This window comes from Ailuropoda melanoleuca, chromosome 11 (genome assembly GCF_002007445.2).
Source record: "Ailuropoda melanoleuca isolate Jingjing chromosome 11, ASM200744v2, whole genome shotgun sequence".
Lineage (NCBI taxonomy): Eukaryota > Metazoa > Chordata > Mammalia > Carnivora > Ursidae > Ailuropoda > Ailuropoda melanoleuca.
The window spans coordinates 8,001,793-8,027,863 of NC_048228.1; the positions used below are offsets into that span (position 1 = coordinate 8,001,793).

At 47.8% G+C, this 26,071-nt stretch overlaps 2 protein-coding genes across 4 annotated transcripts; one reads left to right on the forward strand and one right to left on the reverse strand.

Annotated features, from left to right (window-relative positions):
- Nucleotides 1–222: 222 nt before the first annotated feature.
- Nucleotides 223–10,045, forward strand: TARDBP (TAR DNA binding protein). 2 transcript variants are annotated; one of them, XR_004628699.1, is made up of 7 exons: nt 223–367; nt 1,331–1,582; nt 3,460–3,623; nt 4,651–4,791; nt 6,111–6,281; nt 6,666–8,883; nt 9,666–10,045. XR_004628699.1 is itself a non-coding variant. In XM_019803271.2 (6 exons), the coding sequence occupies exons 2-6, from the start codon at nt 1,345–1,347 to the stop codon at nt 7,194–7,196; spliced, it is 1,245 nt and encodes a 414-aa protein (XP_019658830.1). In that variant the 5' UTR covers nt 223–367; nt 1,331–1,344; the 3' UTR covers nt 7,197–10,045. The 2 variants fall into 2 exon arrangements, 1 of the variants encoding a protein (XP_019658830.1); XM_019803271.2 differs by having other exon boundaries at nt 6,666–10,045.
- A 1,273-nt stretch (nt 10,046–11,318) lies between these two features.
- MASP2 (mannan binding lectin serine peptidase 2) lies at nt 11,319–25,422 on the reverse strand. Of its 2 annotated transcripts, XM_034671195.1 has the most exons (11): nt 25,098–25,422; nt 24,788–25,016; nt 24,469–24,646; nt 23,523–23,654; nt 21,423–21,619; nt 21,202–21,349; nt 17,490–17,608; nt 16,138–16,216; nt 13,890–14,024; nt 13,315–13,389; nt 11,319–12,082 (listed from the first exon to the last, which is right to left on the reverse strand). In XM_034671195.1, exons 1-11 carry the CDS (start codon nt 25,100–25,102, stop codon nt 11,319–11,321), a joined length of 2,061 nt encoding a protein of 686 aa, XP_034527086.1. In that variant the 5' UTR covers nt 25,103–25,422. The 2 variants fall into 2 exon arrangements, with proteins under 2 accessions (XP_034527086.1, XP_034527085.1); XM_034671194.1 differs by lacking the exons at nt 11,319–12,082; nt 13,315–13,389; nt 13,890–14,024; ... (2 more) ...; nt 21,202–21,349; nt 21,423–21,619 and adding an exon at nt 22,720–22,866 and having other exon boundaries at nt 25,098–25,366.
- Between the last annotated feature and the right edge of the window lie 649 nt (nt 25,423–26,071).

The window sequence follows — 26,071 nt, forward strand, 5'->3', positions numbered from 1 at the left end:
GGGGCCGACGGTTGGTCGGGCGAAGCCATCTGTTACGCTACGTGGGGGGGAGCCGAGAGCCTAGGCTTCCTTATTTTTTCAATTTTTAGCTTTTCTGGTCCATATTTCTGGTCTTATCGTAGCCTTTAAATCCTCCCCGTTTGCTCAGCCTCTAGAAGGGATCCGTGACTCTCTGGGGAGGAGGTCGTTGCGTCTCCCTGCGGCGTCCTTCCCCTCCTAACGCGGAGCCGGTGGGAGAGGACGACGGCCGGCGGGGGGAGGAGGCGGCCCTAGCGCCATTTTGTGGGAGCGAAGTGGTAGCTGGGCTGCTCTTGGATCCCTCGCTGCTTCGGTTTCCCTGTTGGGCTTCCTAGCAGCGGCCTAGCGGGTGAGTCGCGGACGCGTCTCACTGAGGACGCCTTGGGTGTCTCGCCTCCCGCGTTGCGCGGCCCGAGGCGGACGCAGCGGGTTCCGCCCCCGCCGCGGGAAGGGAGCCGTGGGGCCGGGCCAGCCTCGTTCTGCCCGAGTGGGCTCGCGCGGTCGCGTCGTTAGGGCCTGGCGCGGGGTGGCAGCCAGCCCCGAAGCAGGGACGCTTGGCCCGCGGTGCCCTGCAGCCCGAGGCGGCGCTTTGGCCTGGCTTGCGGGCCCGGGCCATGCCCTGGGCCTCCCGCATTCGGCACGCCGGGGGACCCCGCGTCTGCACCTCGGGCCGCGTTTAAAAACTCCTTCGGCCGCCACGCGCTGGCTTCTGGGAGGTGGCGGCCCGCGTCGCGAAGGACCTGTCGTCGCTGTCCTTGCTCAAGTTTGAAGAGCCCCCCCCGGAAGTCCCACAATGAAGAACAGGAGGGAACTTTTTTCCTGCTCTCTTCGCCTGGCTCACTGCTTCTGTTCTTCCTCAAAACACAGCTGCTGCATCGCGTTCTTAGGGAAACGTGCTCTGATTCCCACACACGTCTCAGCTTAGGTTCTCCTCGGCCCCCAAGATGATTGACTTCTTTCTAGTAGCATATATCACGGTTGTAATAAATAAATGGCTTGTTTGCTATCATCTCTGCGTCCCCCACCCCGCCCCTTGTAACCAGCATGCCCCCTGGAACTGACTGGTTTCAGTTGCAGCATCTGAGACATAGTAGGCACTCAGCAAGTGTTGAAGGCAGGAATGAACTAGCAAGGCACTGTCCTTGCCTTTGCCTCATTTCAGTGATGACCAACACGTATAAGAACCCAAGCCCTAGAAAGTTTTTCTAAAAGTCCTAGAACATTGACAGGGTAGTGTTTATTAATCGGGTGATTTTTAAGGAAACAGTTACTTTGACTCGAGTCTGTCATTAATATTTCTTTTCCCTTTAAGAAAAATAAGAAAAGATGTCTGAATATATTCGGGTAACCGAAGATGAGAATGACGAGCCCATTGAAATACCATCAGAAGACGATGGGACAGTGCTGCTGTCCACAGTTACAGCCCAGTTTCCCGGGGCATGTGGGCTGCGCTACAGGAATCCAGTGTCCCAGTGTATGAGAGGTGTCCGGCTGGTAGAAGGAATTCTGCATGCCCCGGATGCTGGCTGGGGAAATCTGGTATATGTTGTCAACTATCCCAAAGGTTTGTTGCCATTTGCTTTTGCAGTACTAAAGTATAGTCTTGTCAGTCTCTTTAGTTGGATTGTGACTTCATTTCACAGTGAAACGTCTCCTATAACCCAAGTATTTCTTTAAACATTACTAATAGACTAGTTTGGAATGCTATTACTTTACATTAGTGAACATTGGAAAAACAGAACATTTTTTAAAGAGAAAACTATGTATTTAATAATCTGAACAAGTACTGCCAAGTTAATGCCAAATTTAAGGAACAAGTAAGAATGTTTTGCAGTGATCAGTCTGTGGTAAATAGATTCTTTTAAAGTTTCCCTATATTTTGTTCTGGTTTTTGTCCTTGCAGGCTTATATCTTTCATTCAGTTAATCTGATTTTTCCCTCCTTAAATGATTTATCAGTTGCAGTAACCCAAACCTTGAATTAGTACAATTATAATTTGGGGTTTTAGTCTTTTTCTCACTGCCTCTTATCACTGATGTTCTGAATTTTTTTTTTTTTTTTAAGATTTTATTTATTTATTTGACAGAGAGAGACAGCCAGCGAGAGAGGGAACACAAGCAGGGGGAGTGGGAGAGGAAGAAGCAGGCTCATAGCAGAGGAGCCTGATGTGGGGCTCGATCCCATAACGCCGGGATCACGCCCTGAGCCGAAGGCAGACGCTTAACCGCTGTGCCACCCAGGCACCCCTGATGCTCTGAATTTTTAAAAAGGAAACACGTTTGTGAAGGAAACGGTCCGCTTTAGCAGTAAGAATGTGTTATATCTGTTACTTTTATTATAACTCGCATGTTGCAACAAAGTATCATATTTGGTAAGTATGCGAGACATTAACTTACACTGAGAACATTTTAACAGCATCAACTCGGTTTTTCTTCAGTGGCTGTTCCCCACATCTGAGGTGTCATTTAGACGATGGTATGTTGTGTAGGTTCCTCAGTTGTAACAAATGTACCATCTTGGATGGGGCAAGAATATCATGATAATGGGGGAAGCTATGCACCTGTGGAAGTAAAAGGGGGCTATGGGAAATCTCTGCCTTTCCATTTTGCTGTGGACCTAAAACTGCTCTAAAAAATAAAGTCCAGGGGCACCTGGGTGGCTCAGTCAGTTGGGCATCTCCCTTCAGCTCAGGCCGTGATCTCGGGGTCCTGGGATTGAGCCCTGCATCAGGCTCTCTGCTCAGTGGGGAGTCTGCTTCTCCCTCTCATTCTCCCTCTGCGTGCACTCTCTCTTTCTCAAAAAATAAATGAAAAATCTTTAAAATAAAATAAAATTAAAAAGTCTATTTTTAAAAATGTCATTTAGTTCCTCCTCTTCCCTTCCAAATACTCTTTTTAAAAAATAACCCAAGACTTTCTTTATAATTACAAAATCAACTTGAGTTCATGGTTGAAAGTTTAGAAAAGAAAGAAAATTGAAATCACCCTTAAATCCACAGCTGGAGATAAAGGTTTGATCATTTTTTGGTATATAACTTTTTAAGTTACAGGCATTAAAATAATGAAGCAAAGCTATTTAGTAGGCACAGAGATAGTACAGCACAGTTTTTTAGCCTGTTTTATTAATTTCCTTAATGTGTTTTTGAAGTCAAAGTGAAGTGGAATTATTTTTGTTTTGATGTGCCTTTTGAGGGGAGAACAAACCATCATAATCTTGAGATCTCACAAAACCAGAGGTGGGAGTCTCTGCCTTCACACGAGCAAAGCCCCTCAGCCACTTCCTCATTCCCCTAGTCTGTGAGAGCTGACGTCACTCTTTCCAAAAGTTTTCGGTATCTTATTCTTAGAATCTTTTTGCTTATTGTTGTTAGATGTAGGGGCTAATGTGTTTTAAGATGTGTTAAGTGAGGAGTTCTGAAAGGTTCCTGCTCATTTTGTTTAGATAACAAAAGAAAAATGGATGAGACAGATGCTTCATCAGCAGTGAAAGTGAAAAGAGCTGTCCAGAAAACATCTGATTTAATAGTGTTGGGTCTCCCATGGAAAACGACTGAACAGGATCTAAAAGAATATTTTAGTACCTTTGGAGAAGTTCTTATGGTTCAGGTAAACTTTGATTTCATGTAATGATTTCTCTCTTCCCATGAATGAACATCCAGAATTCCTGCAGTTGGTGACACTGGCCTTCATGCTCAGCAGACGGTATTTTTAATATTGATTACGTGCATGTATAGGGGATGCTGAAAAGAAATTTGGGTTGGGGTGCCTGGCAGGCTCAAGTGGGTAGAGTACACAGTTCTTGATCTCAGGGTCGTGAGTTCGCACCCCATGTTGTGCCTAGAGCCTACTTAAACAAAAACAAAATTTGGGTTGTACTGTTTCCCTTTATGCATATATCCCATATTTTTGCCTTTGATGTCTTAAAATCCTGCTACATAAAGGCTTGAGGGAACAAGGTAACACTAGCCTATTTTTATTTTTTTAAGATTTTATTTATTTGAGAGAGCGCGTGCACACAAGAGTATGGGTAGGGGCAGAGGGAGAGGGAGAAGCAGACTCGTCACTGAGCAGGGAGCCCAACATGAGGCTCAGTCCCAGGACCCTGAGATCATGACCCAAGCTGAAGGCAGACGCGTAACTGACTGAGCCACCCAGGCGCCCAATAGCCCATTTCTTTATAACTTACATTGGTGGGAGATTAAAAAACACTTATTTTTAAGGGGAGGGGGCACTTGGCTGGCTCAGTGGGGGAGCATGTGACTCTTGATCTCAGGGTTGTGAATTGGGACCCCACATTGGGTGTAGAGATTACTAAAGTAAATAACTCTGAAAAGAAAAACTGCTTTTTCCCACTTAAGATTTGTAAATACTAGATCTAATTTATCTTTGCGTTCTAAAACATTTTGTTAAAATTCTGTTTTGTGACATGATTAACTATTAATATGATCTGAATTCAACATTTACCCTCCTGTTCCTTTTACCTCAAGAATAACTTGGTTTAAGTTTTAATTAGGCAACTCCATCAAAGTGAAGCCATTAAAATTACCAAGGAACTGATTTGTGTGTGTGTGTCTGTGTGTCTGTCTGTGGTTCTAGTCAATTTCATTGATTTTTGTTTTGTTTTGTTTTCTAGGTCAAGAAAGATATTAAAACCGGTCATTCAAAGGGGTTTGGCTTTGTTCGTTTTACGGAATATGAAACCCAGGTTAAAGTAATGTCACAGCGACATATGATAGATGGACGGTGGTGTGACTGTAAACTTCCTAATTCTAAGGTACTTTGCTCTTTTTTCCTGCGCTTTGAGAATATTTGCTGAAAAACTCCCTTAGAAGATACTGTAAAATAATGCTTAATACGCACTCGGAGAAGGTGGTGACTGGGTGGATTCCTGAAACCTTTTGCCTTGTTAAAGCCTTAGGACCTTCGTGTGTGCTGAATATGTTTGTTTGAAATCTTCAGTTTATTATCCCTCTAAACTAAAAGTTCGTTCGTTTTATTCTTTTTTTTTTTGTTATTTCTAGTGAGTGAACAGTTTATTACGTAGTTACATGTTAAAATGCAAGGCCAGTCAGAATACATTAATCTTGTCGTGAAGACCTGAGTGGTTCCAAGCAAGCAAGACTGACTTGGAGAGTTAGCATCTTTGCCAGGGTGTTTCTGTTGTTGACTCTCCTTAATCCAAATACACAGTCTTGAACTTTAAAATGTGGGGGTGCCTGGCAGGCTCAGTCAGTAGAGCATGTGACTCTCGACCTCGGAGTTGTGAGTTCCAGCTCCATGCTGGGTGTAGAGGGAACTTAAAAATTAGATTTTTTTTTTAAAGATTTTTATTTATTTACTTGACAGAGACAGCCAGAGAGACAGGGAACACAAGCAGGGAGAGTGGGAGAGGAAGAAGCAGGCTCCCAGCGGAGGAGCCCGATGCGGGGCTCGATCCCAGAATGCTGGGATCATGCCCTGAGCCGAAGGCAGACGCTTAACGACTAAGCCACCCAGGTGCCCCAAAAATTAGATCTTTAAAAAAGAAATAAAATGTTATTCTTCACTGAATTCTTAAGAGAAGTGCTAATTATGGGCGCCTGGGTGGCACAGCGGTTGAGCGTCTGCCTTCAGCTCAGGGCGTGATCCCAGCGACCTGGGATCGAGCCCCACATCAGGCTCTTCCGCTGTGAGCCTGCTTCTCCCTCTCCAGCTCCCCCTGCCTGTGTTCCCTCTCTTGCTCGCTGTCTCTGTCAAATAAATAAAATCTTTTCAGGGGCGCCTGGGTGGCACAGCGGTTAAGTGTCTGCCTTCGGCTCAGGGCGTGATCCCGGTGTTATGGGATCGAGCCCCACATCAGGCTCCTCTGCTATGAGCCTGCTTCTTCCTCTCCCACTCCCCCTGCTAGTGTTCCCTCTCTCGCTGGCTGTCTCTATCTCTGTCGAATAAATAAATAAATAAATCTTTTTAAAAAAAAAGTGCTAATTAAAGAGAAAATTAAGAATGTACCTACTTTTTAGTGACTCTAACACAAAAGGCAGGTAACTTTTGCTACATCCTCTTCATGGCTCATAAAATATTTCTCCTGTTTTTTTTTTCTTTCGATTTGCCCAGCAAAGCCCAGATGAGCCTCTGCGAAGCAGGAAGGTGTTTGTCGGACGCTGTACGGAAGACATGACTGCCGATGAGCTACGCCAGTTCTTCTGCCAGTACGGGGAAGTGGTAGACGTCTTCATTCCCAAACCATTCAGGGCCTTTGCCTTTGTTACGTTTGCAGATGATCAGGTATTTTTCTCTTTAATAATCCCGTCCCAGCTCTGTTAGGTAATTTGTCTCGAACTTCTCCCATCCAGCCAATTGCCATCCTTAGCTAAGCTTTCTGACCTTGTGAGCTGTGGGATATATGGGTTTAGATAGTCATGAAAAACCCTTGAGATGTTGTGTCAGTATGTGGCACTTAACTGGGAGTGTTCTGTGTCTTGAAAACAAGCTGACAAAACCCTGCTGCCTTACTAGAGCTAAAGGCGATTTTATGGGTTTAAATGAAATGAGCGTTCATTGCTTGTTTTTCCTCCAGCTTAGACAGTGGCTTGAAATCTAAGTGTTATTGCTACTTTGATGCGTGAGTCAGTGGTTTAATCGCCTTTATTTACACCCTATTTCTTACAGGTTGCCCAGTCTCTTTGTGGAGAGGACTTGATCATTAAAGGAATCAGCGTACACATATCCAATGCTGAACCTAAGCACAATAGCAGTAGACAGTTAGAGAGGAGTGGGAGGTTCGGTGGGAATCCGGGTGGCTTTGGGAATCAGGGTGGGTTCGGTAACAGTAGAGGGGGTGGCGCTGGCTTGGGAAACAATCAGGGTAGTAATATGGGTGGAGGGATGAACTTTGGCGCCTTTAGCATTAATCCAGCCATGATGGCGGCGGCCCAGGCGGCGCTGCAGAGCAGCTGGGGCATGATGGGTATGTTGGCCAGTCAGCAGAACCAGTCGGGCCCATCAGGTAACAACCAAAGCCAAGGCAACATGCAGAGGGAGCCAAATCAGGCCTTTGGTTCTGGAAATAACTCCTATAGCGGTTCTAATTCAGGTGCAGCAATTGGCTGGGGATCCGCATCGAATGCAGGGTCAGGCAGCGGTTTTAATGGAGGGTTTGGCTCAAGCATGGATTCTAAATCTTCTGGCTGGGGGATGTAGACAGTGGGGCTGGTAGAGACTGGTGGGAATTCAAATTTTTCTAAACACATGGTAAGTATATTGTAAAATACATATGTACTAAGAATTTTCAAAATTGGTTTGTTCAGTGTGGAGTATATTCAGCAGTATTTTTGACATTTTTCTTTAGAAAAAGAGGAAAAGCTAAAGGAATTTTATAAGTTTTGTTACATAAAAGGTTGAAATATTGAGTGTTTGAAAGTGAACTGCTGTTTGCCTGATGGGTAAAAACCAACACACTACAATTGATATCAAAAGGTTTCTCCTGTAATCTCTTATCCCTGGACTTGTCAAGAGAATTCTTTGCATGTTCAAATGGAAACCATTGATTAGAAATACATTCTTTTCTCCTTGTTTTAATTTGAACCCCACCATATGGATTTTTCCCTTAGGAAAATCTCCTTTTTGGAGATCATGGTGTCACAGTGTTTGGTTCTTTTTGTTTTTGTTTTTGTTTTTTTTAACACTTGTCTCCCTTCACATGCAAAAGTACAATATGAAGCCTTCATTTAATCTCTGCAGTTCATCTCATTTCAAATGTTTATGGAAGAAGCACTTCATTGAAAGTAGTGCTGTAAATGTTCTGCCATAGGAATACTTCTGTCTGCACGCTTTCTCATTCAAGAACTCGTCAGCACGCTGCACAGGCTGCGTCTTTGACGGTGGGTGTCCCATTTTTATCCGCTACTCTTTATTTCATGGAGTCGTATCAACGCTATGAACGCAAGGCTGTGATATGGAACCAGAAGGCTGTTTGAACTTTTGAAACCTTGTGTGGGATTGATGGTGGTGCCGAGGCATGAAAGGCTAGTATGAGCGAGAAAAGGAGAGAGCGCGTGCAGAGACTTGGTGGTGCATAATGGATATTTTTTAACTTGGCGAGATGTGTCTCTCAATCCTGTGGCTTTGGTGAGAGAGTGTGCAGAGAGCAATGATAGCAAATAACGTACGAATGTTTTTTGCATTCAAAGGACATCCACATCTGTTGGAAGACTTTAAGTGAGTTTCGTTCTTGGGTAACCCACGTTAGTTGAATGTGTTAAGTGAAAAGATACTTGTACCTCCCCCACCCCTTTGTCAACTGCTGTGAATGCTGTATGGTGTGTGTTCTCTTCTGTTACTGATCTGTAAGTGTGGTCATGTGAACTGAAGCTGGTGGGTTGAGAACATGGACTGAGCTTGTGGTGTGCTTTGCAGGAGTACTTGGAAGCAGAGTTCACCAGTGAGCTCGGGGTGTCGCAAAGAAGGGTGGAAGTTCTAATGTCTGTTAGCTACCCATACGAATGCTGTTTGATGCAGTTCTGTGTCCTGTGCTTGGATGCTTTTTATAAGAGTTGTCAATGTTGGAAATTCTTAAATAAAACTGATTTAAATAATATGTGTCTTTGTTTTGCAGCCCTGAATGCAAAGAATTCATAGCAGTTAATTCCCCTTTTTTGACCCTTTTGAGATGGAACTTTCATAAAGTTTCTTGGCAATAGTTTATTTTGCTTCAAATAAACTTATTTGAAAAGTTGTCTCAAGTCAAATGGATTCATCACCTGTCATGCATTGACACCTGATACCCAGACTTAATTGCTATTTGTTCTTGCATTGTCCAAAGTGAAAAGTTTTTTTTTTTCTTTTTAAATCTAGTTTTTAATAAGTCTGGGTGACCGCACCTAAAATGGTAAGCAGTACCCTCCAGCTTTTTATTAGTGCCTCTGTGCATTTGGGTGATGTTCTATTTACATGGCCTGTATAAATCTCCATTGGGAATCATGCCTTCTAAAAATATTCTTATTTGGGGGGAGTGGGGAAAAACAATGTTAATTAATTTCAAAGAATGCTTTGTAGCAAAGCATAACAGTCGAAAAGAAGGGAATATCAGCACCTTTCTAGTTTGGGATTTGAAAAGTGGAATTAATTGCAGTAGGGATAAAGTAGAAACCACAAATTATCTTGTGCCTGAAATCCATTACAAAGCCTGATAGCTTTAAGAACTAGCAGGGTGGGTTGTCTGTCTGGAAGTGTGAAGTGAAATGGGCTTTGTCCTCCGCAAGTGGGGGAATAGAGTGATATGTTGAATAAAATTGTTTACAAACTCAGATTAGACTCTCACGACGCATTGTGAAGTATGTAAAAGCAATAATTATTGATTCTCTGTTGTACTTTTTATGTAACTACTGTGAGAGTTGAGCTTGTTTTCTGATGGAAGAATGTTAACAGTTTTTGTGTTGGTAGTTTTACCTGATGCCCTTACCTGATCAGATTATGATAACTAGGTTTGTCATTTTGCAAGTTACGTGTTTTAAACTTTTAGAAATGAAGTTGTCCTTTAGACTTGTGATCGCCACGTTGTTTCGTTATTCAGTTTCCTCTGTAAAAGGATCTTGCGTTGTTTTAATTTTTTTTTCTGCATCTGAATGGCATGATTTCCAAACCCTGTACCATCTGAATTTTGCATTTTAGCACTTGCCCTATTACTCAGCAGCAGTAACATGGTAACACTTAAAATGCTATTCGGGGACCTCCAAAGACTAAACTGACAAGCCTCCAAGGAGCCCAGGGGTAAGTTCACTTGTCAACGGCATGGTTTTAATCCCTTATTTACACTTGTTGTAAATCTAGTTACCAGTCTTAGAAGGCTTTCCATGTGGAGCAGCCTTCTCTTAACATGTTTGTGGTACCAGTAGCTGGGGGAATTTAATTCTACCCTAAAAAAAAAAAAAATGAAGTCTAGAAGTAAACTATTTGGCAAAGATTTGTTTTTAAGTCTATTTGGTCATCTCAATGCATTCATTCTCAAAACTTTTTTGAACCAGTTGAATAAAAAATTTGTTGCCACCGCAGTTTAGTGTCTGGAGTCTTACTGGAAAAATAAAATTTCTTTTTTTATATGTGACAAAGGTGATGGAAAGTTACCTTTAAAAAGTGAGTCTTGAGAAGTTCCCCTTTAATGTGCACAAGAGAAATTGGGAAAACTCACAATGAATTTTTACGTGAATGGTAATTATTTGGCTAGAATAAAACCCTTTGTTCAGTGTTAACCTATTAAAACTTCTTAAGAACAGCCAACAAAAATGACATGAGATCTTTATGGTTAAATCGACTTAAATTGTGTCCTTAGGAACAAGATGACATATGTGATAATTAGAATAATTTGTTGTTGAGTACTAGGTGAGTCGCTCTTAACCGCGTATGAGTTCTATCCTTTACTCAGCTGTTGTATGATTGGTGATCGTTGTTCGTTAAGCGTGCCCGAGTACTTCCATGTTCATTGTAAGAAGGAAGAAAACACTTCAGATTGATCTCTAACACCACCACTTAATCTTCGTGTATTTCTCCTTAAGGAACCTGCCACGTTTGATTCTGCTGTTTTCTGTGTGTGAACATTATTCAGGTTATTTCCAAGTGCCAGGAACATCCTCACAGCTAAATTCTTAACATTGGAATTACTAGGTCAAAGACTATGCATGCTCTCACGGCTTTTCAAATATATTGCCAAATTGTCCTTCAGAAAATGTATGCTGTCTTCGACAATGTGAAATAGTGCTATTCCGTGTTCTTTTTGCCTGCCAATTTGATAAGTGAAAAATTAAATCTCACCAATTTGTGGTATTGGTTTTTAAACATGGGAGTCAGTCAGTACCTAAGCCAGAGTATCGATGTATCCAATTTATTGACCAAGAAAAATCACGATTCAAGGTTATCTCTGAACCAATACTGCTATAATATATAAAGCTCTGTTAGAGATCAATAAGAACAAGCCCCCAAATGGTAGAAAAGTAGAGAACATGAACAGGCAATTTGTAGAAATGTACATATCCAGTACAAAAGATGCTAGACTTTGTAAGTAATTAAATGCGGATTAACCAGCGAGTTTCTGTTGGATTGGAAAAGGCGATCCCACCCAATCATCTGTGTCCCCTTGAATCAAAGAGTAGGGGGCAAAAAACTGGCAAGTGAGAAGCGCCTGGAATGGCGGTCTGACCCTGTAGTGTGGCGGTGGTTTGGGGGTTAGAACAACAACTGCTGTGTTCATGTCTCTTAGGCCACGTGACTGCTAAGACCTTTTACAGGGATTTTTAAAACTAAGGAGTTGACTGACTGAAGACCTACAAATTAAAAATTATTAATTATGTTCTTGATCCAGGGAATATAGTTAATAACTTTGGTGTAGACTCCATACTGATTTGCTTCCCCACAATTAATGGAACCCCAGGACACTATTCCTCCCACAAACCATCTCTGTGTGTCATTATCTAGAAACACTAACGCCCCCCCACTGTCCCCTCTACAGCTGTCCTTGCCCCCGCCTTCTAAGCCTGCACAAAGCATGTTCTCCGTTACCCTCCCCCCTGGATAGGACTGCTTCTCATACGCAGCAGTACATTTCTGATGGTCGACAATTGGTATGTCAACAAACATTAGATTTCTGGCAAGGAAACCCCTCTGGGTTAATCCCCATCCAGATGCGGTTCCAATGTCATTTGTCCTCATGAAGGATTCCGCTTCCTTTCCCGGCAAACAGATAGGCAGGATGTTGCTATTGATTACAACTCTGTTCTTCAATTTAATCAGTGCTATGTCGTTATCAAAACCAGCACCATGAGTATAACCTTCATGTATAAAAATGGCCTCGGCCCAGGCTTGTGTATAATGAACCGACAGTCTCTTCAGGGTACCCATTCTGACGTCTAAGGAGGACGCAGCTTCTTTCTGCGTGTATACAGCGTGAGCAGCTGTGAGGATCCAGTTGTCCTGCAGGAGTGCACCTGCTGCCGTAGTTTGACCTAATAACAGGACCTGCCAGGGGAAATCACCAAGCTTTGCGTTCCGCCCTCCGTATATACGACCTCCTGTGGTTCGAGTTGATATTCCACAAACTGGGGGAAGAAGCAGATAGAGCCTTTACAGAAACCCCACGGTGGTTTTTCCCACAATTATTACAACTTTGGAATTGTGTCTAATGTCCTCCAAAAGTGACGTCGGGTTGAGAGGGCGTCCACCTAAACAAGCAGATGAGGCTGTTTTAAAACACAGTTCAGAGACCCGATAAAACCTCTCAGTATTAGCTCCTCAGAAAATGAGGTGAGTGAAAATTAACTTTTAGAAACTAATTTGTTTTGCTAAAATAATTTGGTCTACACGATTGGGAAAATTAATAGGGCAAACAGGAATTGTCTGAGCTGATGTACTGGGTGATGTGATTAGAAAGTGAAAGGAAATGACCTTTTCATTGCTTCTGTTTTCCTACTGGAAAATGGTGTATTTACCATGTAGTTCTGGGAAAGCAAGAACTAAGGTCACTAACCCAGGATTTGCAAAATTCTTTTCACTTTTGAACATTTAAATGTTTTCAAAAATCAGAATGTTGCAGTCGTAGCCAGGAACCTTCAGGTTCAGAAATTACTATTTTTGTCTTCCAAACTAAACTTTACTGTGTATGGCTAACTGAATGTGCTTATTAATGTAGCAACCGTGTTTCCTGTTGCGGCAGAGTACTCGCATTAAAACTGACAAATGTTGTGTCAGCTAAGATGTAGGGTTTTTTTTTTTTAAACCAATATAAGCCAGATAACAAAGGAGTGATGAATATATTACCACCTTTCTGATTTTTTTTTTTAATCGCTGTACTCAGCTGTATCTTCAGAGCCAATTCTGGTTTGAAAAAAAATTTTTTTAAGTATTATTAAAAGGCAAATTGCATTAATGTTTAAAAACTAGATGTCACTGAAAACAATTGCTTAGGGAAATAATGAAGTTATTAGCTTTGGGTTTTAACAGCAGTTTTACAGAGAAGAAAAGTAACTCCGCAGCAGGACTCGTGTTTATAAATGTATAAATGGTTGAAGATAATTTTTAAAATCATTTAATTTTTTGTGCTTACCTAGTCGTAAGGTCAGAAATAATCAAGTGACTGATGCAGTCAGCTCCTAGCCACCTCTCCGTCCAGAAAGGGGATAATGAGAACGTATTATTTGGAAATAACAACTTGGGGTAAGAGCCCAGTGCTGAAGCTGCATTTCTGGGACCGCAGCTGACGCGCCGCTGATCGCCTCCCACCCACTTCTACTTTCCATCAATTACCAGTCTCTTGTATAAATGTATCCATTACCAGGCTCGCAGACTGGGAGTGATTTTTCTCCTTTGGAGCTCGTCCAGAATCCATCAGCCTCACACACATATTTACCTGCAAATCATTGGAAAAGCAAAAATGTCTAACTGCATGTGTGAGGTGTTGTCATTTGCTTGAACGCCCCTGAAAAATGTTGATTCTGGGGCATCAGTGGGAAATGGAGGCGTCTGAATAACCGTTTTACATGATTTCATCAATAGGAGGGCTCTGCATTAACCATGTTTGCTTGCAAAGTGGAAACCTTTTAGATATGTAACTTGAATATGTATCAAGATCTCAAGTGCTTAATGATAAGGTTTTGACTTGTTAAATTAAACCATTTGGAATATATTGTGTGTTTGTAGTAGTCATTTACTAGATAAGATCTGTTTTCAGATTCCTGCAAATTGACATTAAAGTCACTTCAGCTGTAATATTTCACTTAGCAGGTGGGAGAAGTGCCTTTTAATCTTTTGTGTAGCCTTAGCCAAAAATGTCGGCTAAAGTTTATTTTCAGATCGTGAGGGCTTTGTTTCCAAATATCACGCACCCCCAACTTGGAACAGTTTGCTTACCGTCGTTCGGGGTCATTGTGTAGAAGGTCTCACGGCAGCGGTACTGAATCACCGCTTTGTACGTGGTCACGTCAGGGCCTGTGATGTACTGCACTTGGCCGCTGGGTAGGTCATCAGGGGGGCCGCAGTCCACAACTAGAAACACGGCGGGAGGAGGATGGTAAAAAGACAGGACTGACAGGTGGTGGTGTTCAGGGCGCTGTAGCTCGAAGCCGTATTCACACACACCCCCTCCCCGCCCCGTTTGCAGTAGACATCCTCCCTCTCTGATAAGAGGGGGAATCGCCTCAGTGTGATTTTTGAAGACTCGCCTTCCTCTCTGTTCTGAACTAAATGGCTAGAGTGAGATGAGGCCCCTGCGGTAGGAGCGCGTGATTCCTTTCATAAAGGAGGGAATTTAAACCACTTGGACTCCTCAGCGCCCTGACTTCTATTTTTTGTTTTTTTAAGATTTAGTTTATCGGAGAGAGAGCACAAGCAGGGGGAGCTGCAGGCAGAGGGAGAGGGAGAAGCAGGCGCCCCGCTAAGCAGGGAGCCCGACCCGGGACTCGATCCCAAGACCCTGAGATCATGACCTGAGCTGAAGGTAGATGCTTCACCGACTGAGCCACCCAGGCACCCAGCACCCTGACTTCTAACCCCAAGGTCTGCCGCGGAGCAGCCGCACGTGCCTGCCTGGGCTGGGTCCCTGGAAAGTGGCCCTGGGTCTGCAGTCGTTTGGTTGGCCTTAAAGGTCGACGAACAATACAAGGAAGGACTTGGCTGCTGCTAGGTTCCCCTTCATAGACGTGCAGGAGACCCGGTAGTCCTAATACCTTGAGTTTGCGTTAGAACGTACACCTGTGAGCACGTCACTAACGTGAAACAACTGCCCACTTTCCGAGCCCAAGAGACCGCGGTCTAGAAGTCCTGGTTCTCGCGGCAGAGCTAGAAATCCGTGTATTTCTCTGGATATTTGAAAAGGTTACATTTAAATAGTTTTCAGCAACTTCCGAACTGTGTAGCTGGTTCTGTGCCAAGCACTTGTCCCCTTCTCCGTAGAGGAGATGCCCACACCCACCTCACTTAAAGCGGCCGAGCTGGGGTTCAAATCTAGACCTCTCGCTCCCAGGTCTACCGCTTTCGGACTGAGGATCGACAGTCTCATTGGTGGGAATGTAAAATTATGAAATGAAGATAAATTCCCTAGGAATTCTGTAGAGACCTTTGCACAAAGTACGCACAAATTTATTTACAGGGGTGTTCGCTACAGCAGTGGAGGTAATCGTGAAAATCCGGGAGCGCCGCGGTGGGGGCGCCAGGCTGTCGTTATTAAGGATGAGTGAGCGGCTCTAGCTAATACTTGGATTGATGTGGAAAGCAATCCCGACAATATGAAGGGAAAAAGCACAGTGCAATCAGACTTAGTATCCCACTTTGGTTAAAAAGTATAAAATAGTGGGGTCGCCTGGGTGGCTCAGTCCATGAAGCATCTGCCTTGGGCTCAGGTGATGATCCCAGGGTCTTGGGATCAAGCCCCACATTGGTCTCCCTGCTCAGTGGGGAGCCTGCTTCTCCCTCTGCCCCTCCCCCTGCTTGTGCGCTCTGTTTGTGTCTTAATGAATAAATTTTTTAAAAATCTTTAAAAAAATAAATTTTAAAAAAGTATATAATAGTGAAATGGGTTAGTGTATATAGCATAGGAATGAAGGAATGGGCCCCAAGCCCTCAGTGGTAGTTTGGGGATTTGGGCAAGAGAGGCTCTCACTATGTCTTTGTAAATTTATTTTTTCTAATTAACATGTATTTTATAATTGAAAAAAATATTTAAAATAAGGTGTGATGCTTACAAGATGGTAACGTACCCCTCACCCTGGTTTGGTATTGTAGTGTTCACACACAGCGACCCCATCCCCGCAGGTGGCGGCGGCCGGTACATGTTTATGCACAGGTGGGAGATGTGTGTGATTGGAGGGATATGATAACAATGCGATGGTGGGAATTAAAATGTCTCATTTTCTCTTTCCCATCCTCAACGAATATTTTATACTTGGAAAAACATTTTTAAAGATTACGCTTTTCCAAAGGAAAGACTTTTCCTGGTAGCTTGGTTCTGTTGGAAGCCGTAACTGCACAGAGAGGCTGGGGAAGAGAAACAAATTTGGAATGCAGTCCCTTTGATAAGGAGACCATTTCAGAAAACACCAGAAGCAGCAAAGCAGACAAAGCAGCGCAAGCGGTCCCGGGACCCGGGGTCACGTGGCCTTACTGCTGCACTTGGGCATCGGCTGGTCCCAAGAGCCATCTCTTTGACAGACCGCAGCAAAAGATTTCAGGGGCAAATAACCCTAAAGAAGAAGTCAGCAAATATCACTTACCTTGTTTATATCCTGATAGCAGCCCCAAGGCTGTGCTTCTATAGCGGTTCCTGGGCGGGGGGCAGGGGGAGGTTCGGGGGTGCCCGGAGCGGGGTGCCACACCCACGTGATTGGACACACCCCAACAGCTCTGCGGGGTTTGTCCCCTATGGGACAGACTGTAGGAATCAAATGGGGGGCCTCTGCCACAGGTTATGAATATTTCCTGCTTTTCCCTGAAATCCAAGAACACATCAGATCTCACAAGTTCCTGCTGATTTTCCACCAAAGTGTGGTGGTTGGCCACCAAAGGCCAACCTGTTCCAACATGGAGCAAATGTGCCTGGATTTTTCTAGCCTGGGGCCATTAGCTGCAGGAGAGTTAAAAATACTTTGGTAGGCTTCACACGTGTGTTCTCCGTTTTTATTGCTGGTATTGTTTAAGGAGAAACATTTTTCTAAAGTTTATGAAAGATCACTTTGGCAGAAGAAGCCTTTATGCTTCGAAAGAGAGCAGGGTGATTTTTGTCCTCCCAGATCAGAAACTGAAGAAGTTTGCCATCCAAGGGGCTGTGGGAAAGACCTTGCCTGGGGAACTTTGCAAGGTGGGAAAAGTGTTTTTTTGTTGGGTTTGGGTTTTTTTTTTTTTTTTTTTGGATTTGTCCCTCCACAGGACTGGATTGAATAGCTAGCTATCATTTCACTGTTATTACTTTTTACCACCGGGATTCAGTGACAATTTTGAAGAACATAAAAAGGACGTGTTCATCTCCTACCTGTGCCCCTAAAGCAACACACTAAGCATTTTTAAAAATTACCCTCCCTCTCCCTTAACAGAGGTCACTATTTATAACTTTGCAGAATATAGTGTTTCCCAGGGCCGTTTAATTTTGTTGTGGGCCCAGGAGTGTGGCCAGGAAAGGTCATCACGTGGCCAGGGGAGAGGAGCCTAACTTAATGCCAGGTGGTCTCCCAGAGCAGGTGGAACCAGGATGGCGAACTCATCGAGCTGCTGTGATGTGCGAACAGAGAAAAGTCCATTGGAATCACCAGCTTTCAATCAAAGGCCTTCTTAAAGCTTTTTGTTGAAAGGCACAATTCCTAAGAATAAAAATTTCTCCATAGCCATCTCTCAGTTTTCTGATTTGTGTTGTTCGGTCATAGGCAAAAGAAACCAGCACGCACTTTCGCACGTTTGCTGATATAAATACGTAAGCGTATCAGACCGATCGCGATCCTGCTGCCCTTAGCTGTGTTAACTTACTTGGAGAAGCTCATAACCGGTCTCGCAAAAGACGGAGAAGCGGTCCTCCAGGATGTACTCGGCTTGCACCGGCGCGATGTGACCATTAGGTGGCGCCACCGGACCAGGGCAGGGCTGAGCTGTTGGGGGTGGAGCGGAGAGGGAGCCGGGCTGAGTGAGGGGTTTTGATGCGGTGTCCAGCAGGCCGCTCTGAATTTAGCCATTTAAAGTTCTTGATTTACACATGGAACCCCGAACACATAAAAAGACTTAGCCTCAAGTGGGGTAGAGTTCGTCGGATTTAAAAACAAAGGCAAGATTACACTGGGTCGCTTACTGCACAGTTAGGATTTGTGGCCGGGCCTGGGCCTCGGCAGGCTCTGCCAGAAAGGCAGGCACGCGGGGAGCCGGTTCGGCCACCACACCCGCAGCATCTGCTGGGCGACGGGAACCTTACCCACGCTGCCGGAAACCAAGACACAGTTGGAGCTAGACTGAATCCCCAGCAGTTACTTTCAACTCCCTGTGCCTCAGTTTCCTCATCTGTAAGATGGGGAGGTGAGAATAATCACTCACCCTCCAGGGCTGTCGTGAAGGCCGGATGTAAAGCACCTGGGCAAGAGTGGGTGCAGGTGACCCCCCCACAACAGCCCTGTGGCACGGCCTTCGCCGCTCGGGGAAACCTGGGGTTCAGACCCCCTCCAGCACCCAGGAAGCCTCCTGCTTCCCCTCGAGAGTACATGCCCAGAGTATGCAGGCCTCCGGGGAGACAGTCCTCCACTCTGGCCTCCAAATCCTAGCTTGTTGTCACCCCAAGCCTTCAGCCCACCGCCACAGCTACCCTTCGGCCCGCACCAGTCTTCTGCGGAATCCCCTTCTCCCTCCAGCTGCTGGGCTCTGTGTCCCAGGGAGGCTCTCAGTCCCCTGTGGGCCCAAAGTCCCCACCTCCAGAGACAGCCCTGGCTGGTACCCGGCTGGCACCTTCCCTCCCTCGCACAGGCCTCAAGGCTCTGTCCTGGCCCTTCCCCCACCCGCCTGGCAGACCTGATGCCCCCTTTGAGTCTTCCTGAAACCGGCACTTCAGTTATAGAAGTTTTATTACTTTGACCTACAGGACAATGAAAGACTTTCAAAAATGAACAGGAGACAAACGAATTGTTCTCATAATGCTGGGCTCCTTCCTCCCAGCCAGTCTCTCCCCTTCTCACATTTCCAACAGAGGGGGCCCAAGAGTTAATCTTTTCTAATCCAAGTTTCTAATTTAAAAAAACTACCCCAATCCCTATAATCCAATTATCACTTCCTCAATGCCACACCCTGCACCCAATGCTTTCCCTGCATTAGCCCACGAATCAACACCTTTTGAAGGAGACATTGTCCTTAATTGGAAAAATTGGGACATTAAGGGTCAGAAAAGTTATGTGAGAGGTTCAGTGTCACATAGCCAGGAAACAGNGGGGCGCCTGGGTAGCACAGCGGTTAAGCATCTGCCTTTGGCTCAGGGCGTGATCCCAGCGTTATGGGATCGAGCCCCACATCAGGCTCTTCTGCTATGAGTCTGCTTCTTCCTCTCCCACTCCCCCTGCTTGTGTTCCCTCTCTCACTGGCTGTCTCTATCTCTGTCGAATAAATAAAAAAAAAAAAANCCACGAATCAACACCTTTTGAGAGACATTGTCCTTAATTGGAAAAATTGGGACATTAAGGGTCAGAAAAGTTATGTGAGAGGTTCAGTGTCACATAGCCAGGAAACAGGCTGGACACAAACCTAGGCAGCCTGACACCCAACCCTGAGCTCTGAGCTTCCTGGATGGATGGTTGGTTAGAGAGAAGGATGGATAGATGGATAGAAGAAAGGATGGATGGATGAATGGAAGAAAGGATGGATGGAAGGAAAGAAGGATGGAAGGAAGGAAGGAAGGAAGGAAGGAAGGAAGGAAGGAAGGAGGGAACCAAGGAAGGAGAGAAGTAGGAAGAGATGTTCTTTCCCCAGGAGAAGGTGATCTTGCCTAGAACAATCTTTTCTTTTGTTTATTACCTTTCTTGCCCCACCTCCCTTCCTATGAAAACCCTCCATTTTGTACAACTCCCTTCAGAGCTCCCCTCCACCTGGTAGATGGAATGCTGCCCAATTCACGAATCGTTTAATAGAACCAATTAGATCTTCAAATTTACTCAGTGGAATTTTGTGGGTTTTTTTGTTTGTTTTTGATGGATGGATATGAAGGGTGGCAGAATATGGCACTCCAGAATATGCCTCTTTGGCATACAGATTACTTTGAGCTGATTATTTTCTTTTTTTTCTTTTTTCTTTTTTAAAGATTTTATTTATTTATGTGACAGAGAGACAGCCAGCGAGAGAGGGAACATAGGAGGGGAATGGGAGAGGAAGAAGCAGGTTCATAGCGGAGAAGCCCGATGTGGGACTCAATCCCGGAACGCCGGGATCACGCCCTGACCCAAAGGCAGACGCTTAACGACTGCACTACCCAGGCGCCCCATGAGCTGATTATTTTCAGAAATAGCAGATACAGAAGAAGATCTGAAAACAGAGTGGAAGTTATCCTTTTGTAAGGGAACTTTATATTCACACAAAAAAAATGTCCATTTAGAATGTCTCCTTCTCTGTCCCAGGAGAAGGATGACTAAATCACTAGAAACTCATCCCCAGAGAAGGCAGGACCTTACATCTGTATAACAAACCTTATTTTTGTTTACCGTACTTTTCCCAGTCGTGGGCACCTCCCCAAAACTGGCTTCCCCCACACCCTTCTCTCTTTTGTCTCTAGCAGAAGATGGTACTGACGCCTTGAGCTCTAAGTCCCATTCTCCTGTGGGTCATCACCCACGTATGCATGAGACATACACCTTAACACACTTGTCTGTTTTTCTCTTGTTAATCTGTCTCTTGGTCCCAGGCAAGAATTTAGGAGGGCAGAGGGAAAATTGTTTTTTCCTCTCCTACAGATGGAAGGAGGACTAGTTGAATGGGTGAGTGGATGGAAAAGGGGAGGGAAGGAAGGAGGAGTGAGGAGAGGGATAGGTGGGTGGAAGGCATTTCCCCTTAAGGACCACTGTCTCGCAGACCACCCTCACTTAAACCTTGTTTGTCTTTCAGCGGAGTTCAGGACACACTACCCCAAAAGACAGCACCTGGGCGTGTTGAATATTTTAAGCGGAAGGAGTTTGAGAAAACAGAAACAGGGAAATACCTTGGACCTTCGCTCCCTCCCCCGACCTTCTTCCCCATCATATTCAGAAGACCCTCATGTACCGCCACGTGACAGGTGCCCTCCCTATACCAGGAGGGAAGGAGCATCCTTATCTCCAAAGACAAAGGGGGCCAAGAAGAATCCAAATAAAGAGGCTTTGCTAAGTTTCCCCCATTTACAACACTTGCCTTAACCTGTCATCTTTCCCCATGACTGTCTCCTCTTCTGCAAACCACTGCTGCACAGAAATACACAAGCCTAACTGTTCCTCTGGCTCTTTACTTCCTTGCGAAGTCGCCCATGCCACACAGACCTTACATTACATAGTGTGGATGTTTTTCTCCTGTTGATCAGTCTTTGTCAGTTTACTTTCAGACCCATCCAGGAACCCTAGAGGGCTGAGGAAAATTTTCTCCTCCCCTACACTTCCCGGGCCTAGCCAGGAAGCGTTCCATCCTTACGTAGCTCCTTGACACACCAGGAAGAGCCTCCTGCTGGGATCCAAGACCCACTTGCCCTCACCTGTGCTAGTGTAGTGGATCTTCCAGCCAGTGTGGTCCCCCGAATGGTCAGTGACAAAGGTGATGGTCACGGCATTGCTTTTAGTTTCAATCCTAGGGGGCAACGTTGTCCCACAAAATGGGCCATATTCCTCTTTGTCTGTTTGAATCTGAAAGCAGAAAGGGCCCTGTCACCTCAGGACCCACGAGAGCCAGACGAGGTCTAGATCCCGGGAACCGGACCTTGAGGGAGTCGTAGGGGCACAGGGTGTCTGGGTGTGTCTCCACATCGAAGGACCCCACGAAGTCCAGGATGATGCTGAACCCCTCCTCCAGGTGGATGCTGTAGGTGCAACTTGAGAGTTTGGGGTACGGCTGTGGGTATTCAGGGCTGCTGAGCACCCCCGACCGGTTGGTGAAGACCTGACCTGAACACAGGGCTGAGAGAGGACCGGACGTTGTGAGATCTTGACTACAACCCCCTGGCTGCCCTCACTGTCCTCTGGCCCAGTCAGACCGGACACCCCACCTCAGGGGTGAAGGAACAATCTAGAGTTTCTTGGGCTTCCTGGCTCTGGCTGAAACAGGTAGCCCTTGGATACATATCTTCCAGGGCCCCACTCACACCCCCAGGGGCTCCTGGGCCTGGGGAGTCCTGGGCCAGAGTCACAACTCGGGGGTGATGAAGTGAGCAAGGTTAGACTCTGCTGAGGGGGAAGAAGACAAGGGGGTCCCTCATCTGCCCCTGAGCCCAGCAACTCCCAAATTCATCCACCACAGGCCTCCCACCCCCACCCAGCTGTGACCAGTCCAGGCTTCCCTGGGTCCCCACGGGGATCAGAGGGGCCTCCCCTTGTCCATTTTCCCTCCCACCCTAGGTCTGGGCACTGCCCTGGGGATTAGTTGAGGGAAGTTCAAGTTCACACTGATCAAAAGCATATCTGGTGCCCTCTTTCCCCACCGGGCCACCTGGTCGTGCACTTGCGGGGGGTGAGCATCTGCACCAGCCGTGGGAGGCGTCCGCCCCTCCCCACCCCAGGCTGCAGAGGGCATTTGAGCAGGGAGGCTTCCAGAAGTGAGGAGTCCCAGCACAGCCAGCCTTTCTCTGTGTGCCTGCTCTCCACGGGGCACAAGGAAGAGCCCCTGGATGTGGGGGGCCAGCCTGCCCATCGACAGCCAGCTCCCTGGCCTCTCTGCCCTGGGTCAGGCTCCCCCAGCCTAGCACACCTGGGACATGAGCCATTCCCCGAACAGGAGCTGGTCCAAGGGTGCTCCCAGCTCAGCCCCTGGGGACCCGGTGGGGGAGTAGAGAAAGCTTGGTCTCCCTGTGTGAACTCAGGCAAACCCTCGTCCCTCCCTCGGGCTCAGTGCCCCATCTTCAGAATGGATTGGGGGATGCTGAGCAAAGCTTTCCGGCAAAGGGGCCTCTGGCCCCATGGAGGGGGCTCCCACCAGCTAGGGTTCATCCGGGCTGTGATGAGGGGAGGGAGAGACAGAGGGGGCCCGGGTGCGCACCACTGCCCTCTCCCCACCGTGCCACCCAAGAGACACAAAGCAGTAGGTGGAAGTGGAGGCAGGTTTATTGTTAGGTCCACGGAGGGGTGGATGGGGTGGATGGGGGGCTGCAGGCAGCAGCAATCTCGGCCCGACCCAGACTGGAGCCAGAAGTGAGGCTAGGGGCTCTGCTCTGGAAGAGAGAACAGAGAGACAGGGAGAGACACTGGGGGAGAGACACTGAGCAGAGGGAGGCAGGGGCAGCCCTAAGTCTTGGGGCTGTCCTCTCCCCAGGGCACCCCCGAGTTTCCCAGCTGGGCACCAGGCACCTGGCACGGGCTCAGATGGGGCAGACAGTAGAGGCCAAAAGGATCGGCCTGCTGGGGAACCAGCCGCTTTGAGTATGCCCCGCCCCCACTGGGAAGTTGTATGCAGGGAAGCCTGTGTGAGCTGGGCATATGGTCCCCATTCCTCCAACCGGGGAGCCCAAGGAAGGCGAGGTGGCTGTATCAGGGGTCCAGAGCCCAGACAGGGTAGGTACATAGTGGGGGCCCAACACGTGATTTAAATAATGGGCTGAAGACCCACGAGAGGGAGCCGAGGATGGAACGGAGGAGGGAGAGGGATTACAGAATGTGAATGGATGGATAGACAGCAGGAGGGGACAGAAGAGCAAAGATGGCAGGAGGGGACAGCCTGCCAAGAGGAGTGCCCAGTAGGCCAAGGTCAGTGGTCCCTCCAGACCCCTGGGCAGAGCACTTATGGCTTTTAGGAGCTGGCTGTGTTCCGGAGCAAGGTGGGGGCTGGGCTGGGCACAGTGTCCGCCCGTACCTCCCCAGCCCCACTCACCTGAGCAGGTGCGCCTGTTCCCGTGGAGCACGTAGCCCCTGCGGCAGGAGCAGTAGAAGCCACCCAGGTGGTTATGGCAGTGGTGGTCACAGGGAGGGGCCTGTCCGGGGGGCACCTGGCACTCATCGATGTCTGGGGGAGGGGCGCGTCAGGCAGGTGGTCAGACGGGAGGAGATGAGGCGGTACTGGGGCCGGGAGCAGACTCAGCCTCACAGCTGACCCAAGAGGAGCCCCATATTTGGAAGTGGCTGGTACCCCGCCAAGCATTTTACAGGCCTAGGGTCATTAGGACCTCCTCAGGACCCTTGGTGGTAGATGTCAGTAACCCCTTTCACAAACGAGTGATGGGTCAATGTCCTGCTTAAAGTCACGCAGCTAGTGGGCGACCAGCAGGAGCGGCCAGCCGTCGGCCCCAAGGAGCGGGGCTATGACCTGGGTTCCAGCAAAGCCTGCTGCAGCCTCCTGAGGAGCACAGAGAGGTGGAGCCACTTGCCCCAGGTCACACAGCTGGTCCCTGCAGGAGCCCCTACCTGAAATCAAGTGTTCGGCTCGAAGCCCATGCACAGGGAGCACTGCACAGGGAGCACCGTGCTGCGTGTTCTCAGCGGCGCTCAGGCGGGTGGGGCTGCACTTCCCATCCGGAGGTGGGCTCACTGGGCCCTGGCCTCACGGTGGCGTGGGGGAGGCTAGGAGCAAGTCTCCGGCTCAGCAGCCCGCACACCACCGGAGGGCGGGGGTCACGGCCGTTACTGATATTTGTCTTGCGGCCCGTGTTGGAACAGAGGTGAGGACTCCTCTCCCGCTGGTTCGGCAGGAACCCAGCCTCAGGGAGGTGAGGAGACAGAAGGGAGAGCTGGCCTGGCCTAAGACAGAGTCACCCCGTGGGTAGATGGGCCATCTCCTGTCCCCCCCACACACACCCCGCCCCGGCCTCCTCCCGTCTCACCCTCGGCTGCATAGAAGGCCTCAAAGCCTGTGAATGGCTTCTCGTTAGAGTAGTCGGAGCGGAAGGTGACGTCCAGCCTGGAGGCCGGCGAGTAGAAGGTGTCATTGCCGGGGGCGCGCTCGGTGTCCGTGCTCTCGTGCCCGCACAGCGTGGCCAGCACCTTGGTCCCTGAGCTCAGCTGTAGGGTTGGAGTCACGGCGAGGGAGGGCGAGACACAAGGCCTGCCCTCCCCCCTCCCTCCCTCCGAGTCCAGACCCTGCTCCCGGGGTCCCTGTCCCCCAGCCCTCGGGAGGGTCCGGATCATCCCCCTCGTCGGCACCTTGACGTAGTCATACTCGCAGAGGTAGGACAGCTCCAGGTGGAAGTGGGTGAAGTGGAGACGCAGGCGGTAGCCGGGGGGCGCCGTCAGGGTCCAGCGCTGCTCCTGGTTGTTGGCATACTCCCCGGGGAAGCCAGGGGATGCCAGGCGCCCGAACACGGGCTCAGGCCACTGTGGGCGCGGGGCTGTGGCTGCCGAGCCCCACAGCAAGCCCAGGAAGACCAGCAGCCTGGGGCGGTGGCAGATGGCGTGTGAGGGCCCTGCTCTAACACCTCGCCCCTGGGAGAGACGGTGGGGGGCTCCCACTCACCTCATTGTGCTCCCGTCCCGCTGGCCAGGCCCGGTCTGGAGCCACCAGGTGTCTCACCTTTGATCTGTTTGTCCAATGCCTGGCCCTGCCCCCAGCCTCCCTGACCCTGGGATTCTGGGAGTTGACCCCATGACTCCAGCTTTCCCCAAGCGTCAGGCAGGGAGGAGAGGTCGCTCCAGGAGCCAGGAGCTGGACCTGGACGACAGAAAGCCCTGGAATAAATCCTGCTCCGTCCCTCACCCTTCACCTCCGTGTCTTCCCCTCAGTGTGGGACTTCCGAGGCCAGCGGGGGTCTCCACGACCATGATCAAGACAGTGATGGCTGCTGGGGAGAAATGGGGATGCGTCTACTTTTGCTCCCTCCCTCCTGCATCTACTTTTTCCCTACACAAGATGGGAAAGAGAATTTTTGAAAACACATGCGTGCGTGAGGATGGGGGGCATGGGAGTGGGCGATATGGGAGAGGAGGCAGCATCACCATTTTGCAAGCCAGGCAAACAGACGCACAGGTGAAAACTGCCCTCTGGAAAGCAACTCTGTTGGCAATGGAATCAGGAATTGGCTTGGGAATGGACAGCACCACAAGTCCTTCCGGAAGCGTTAAGAAGCTGACCAATCCCATTTCCCATCCCCTGACCCCAGCAGAAACAGGAGGGAGTAGAAGGAGGGTCCCAGGCTCCACTGAGCAGGGATGGACAGCCAGAAAACAGGGTGTTAAGCAGACAGACTGAACGTTGAGAGCCCCAGCCTTCCTCCCAAGTCAACTCCTACAACCAGGCAGCCCCCTAGGCAGACTTCTCCACTGTCGCCGAACAGTGTGGCCAGTCCAGGAGGAAAACCTGAGACACTGACTTGGAAGGTTCTCCCAGCAAATGGCTCAGCCGTGTCACCCCTGATGAAAACTCAGTGGACAAGCCCCGGTTGTGTGCTCAGAGCTTCCAAATAGCTTTTTACTCCCCACTCTTACATATGA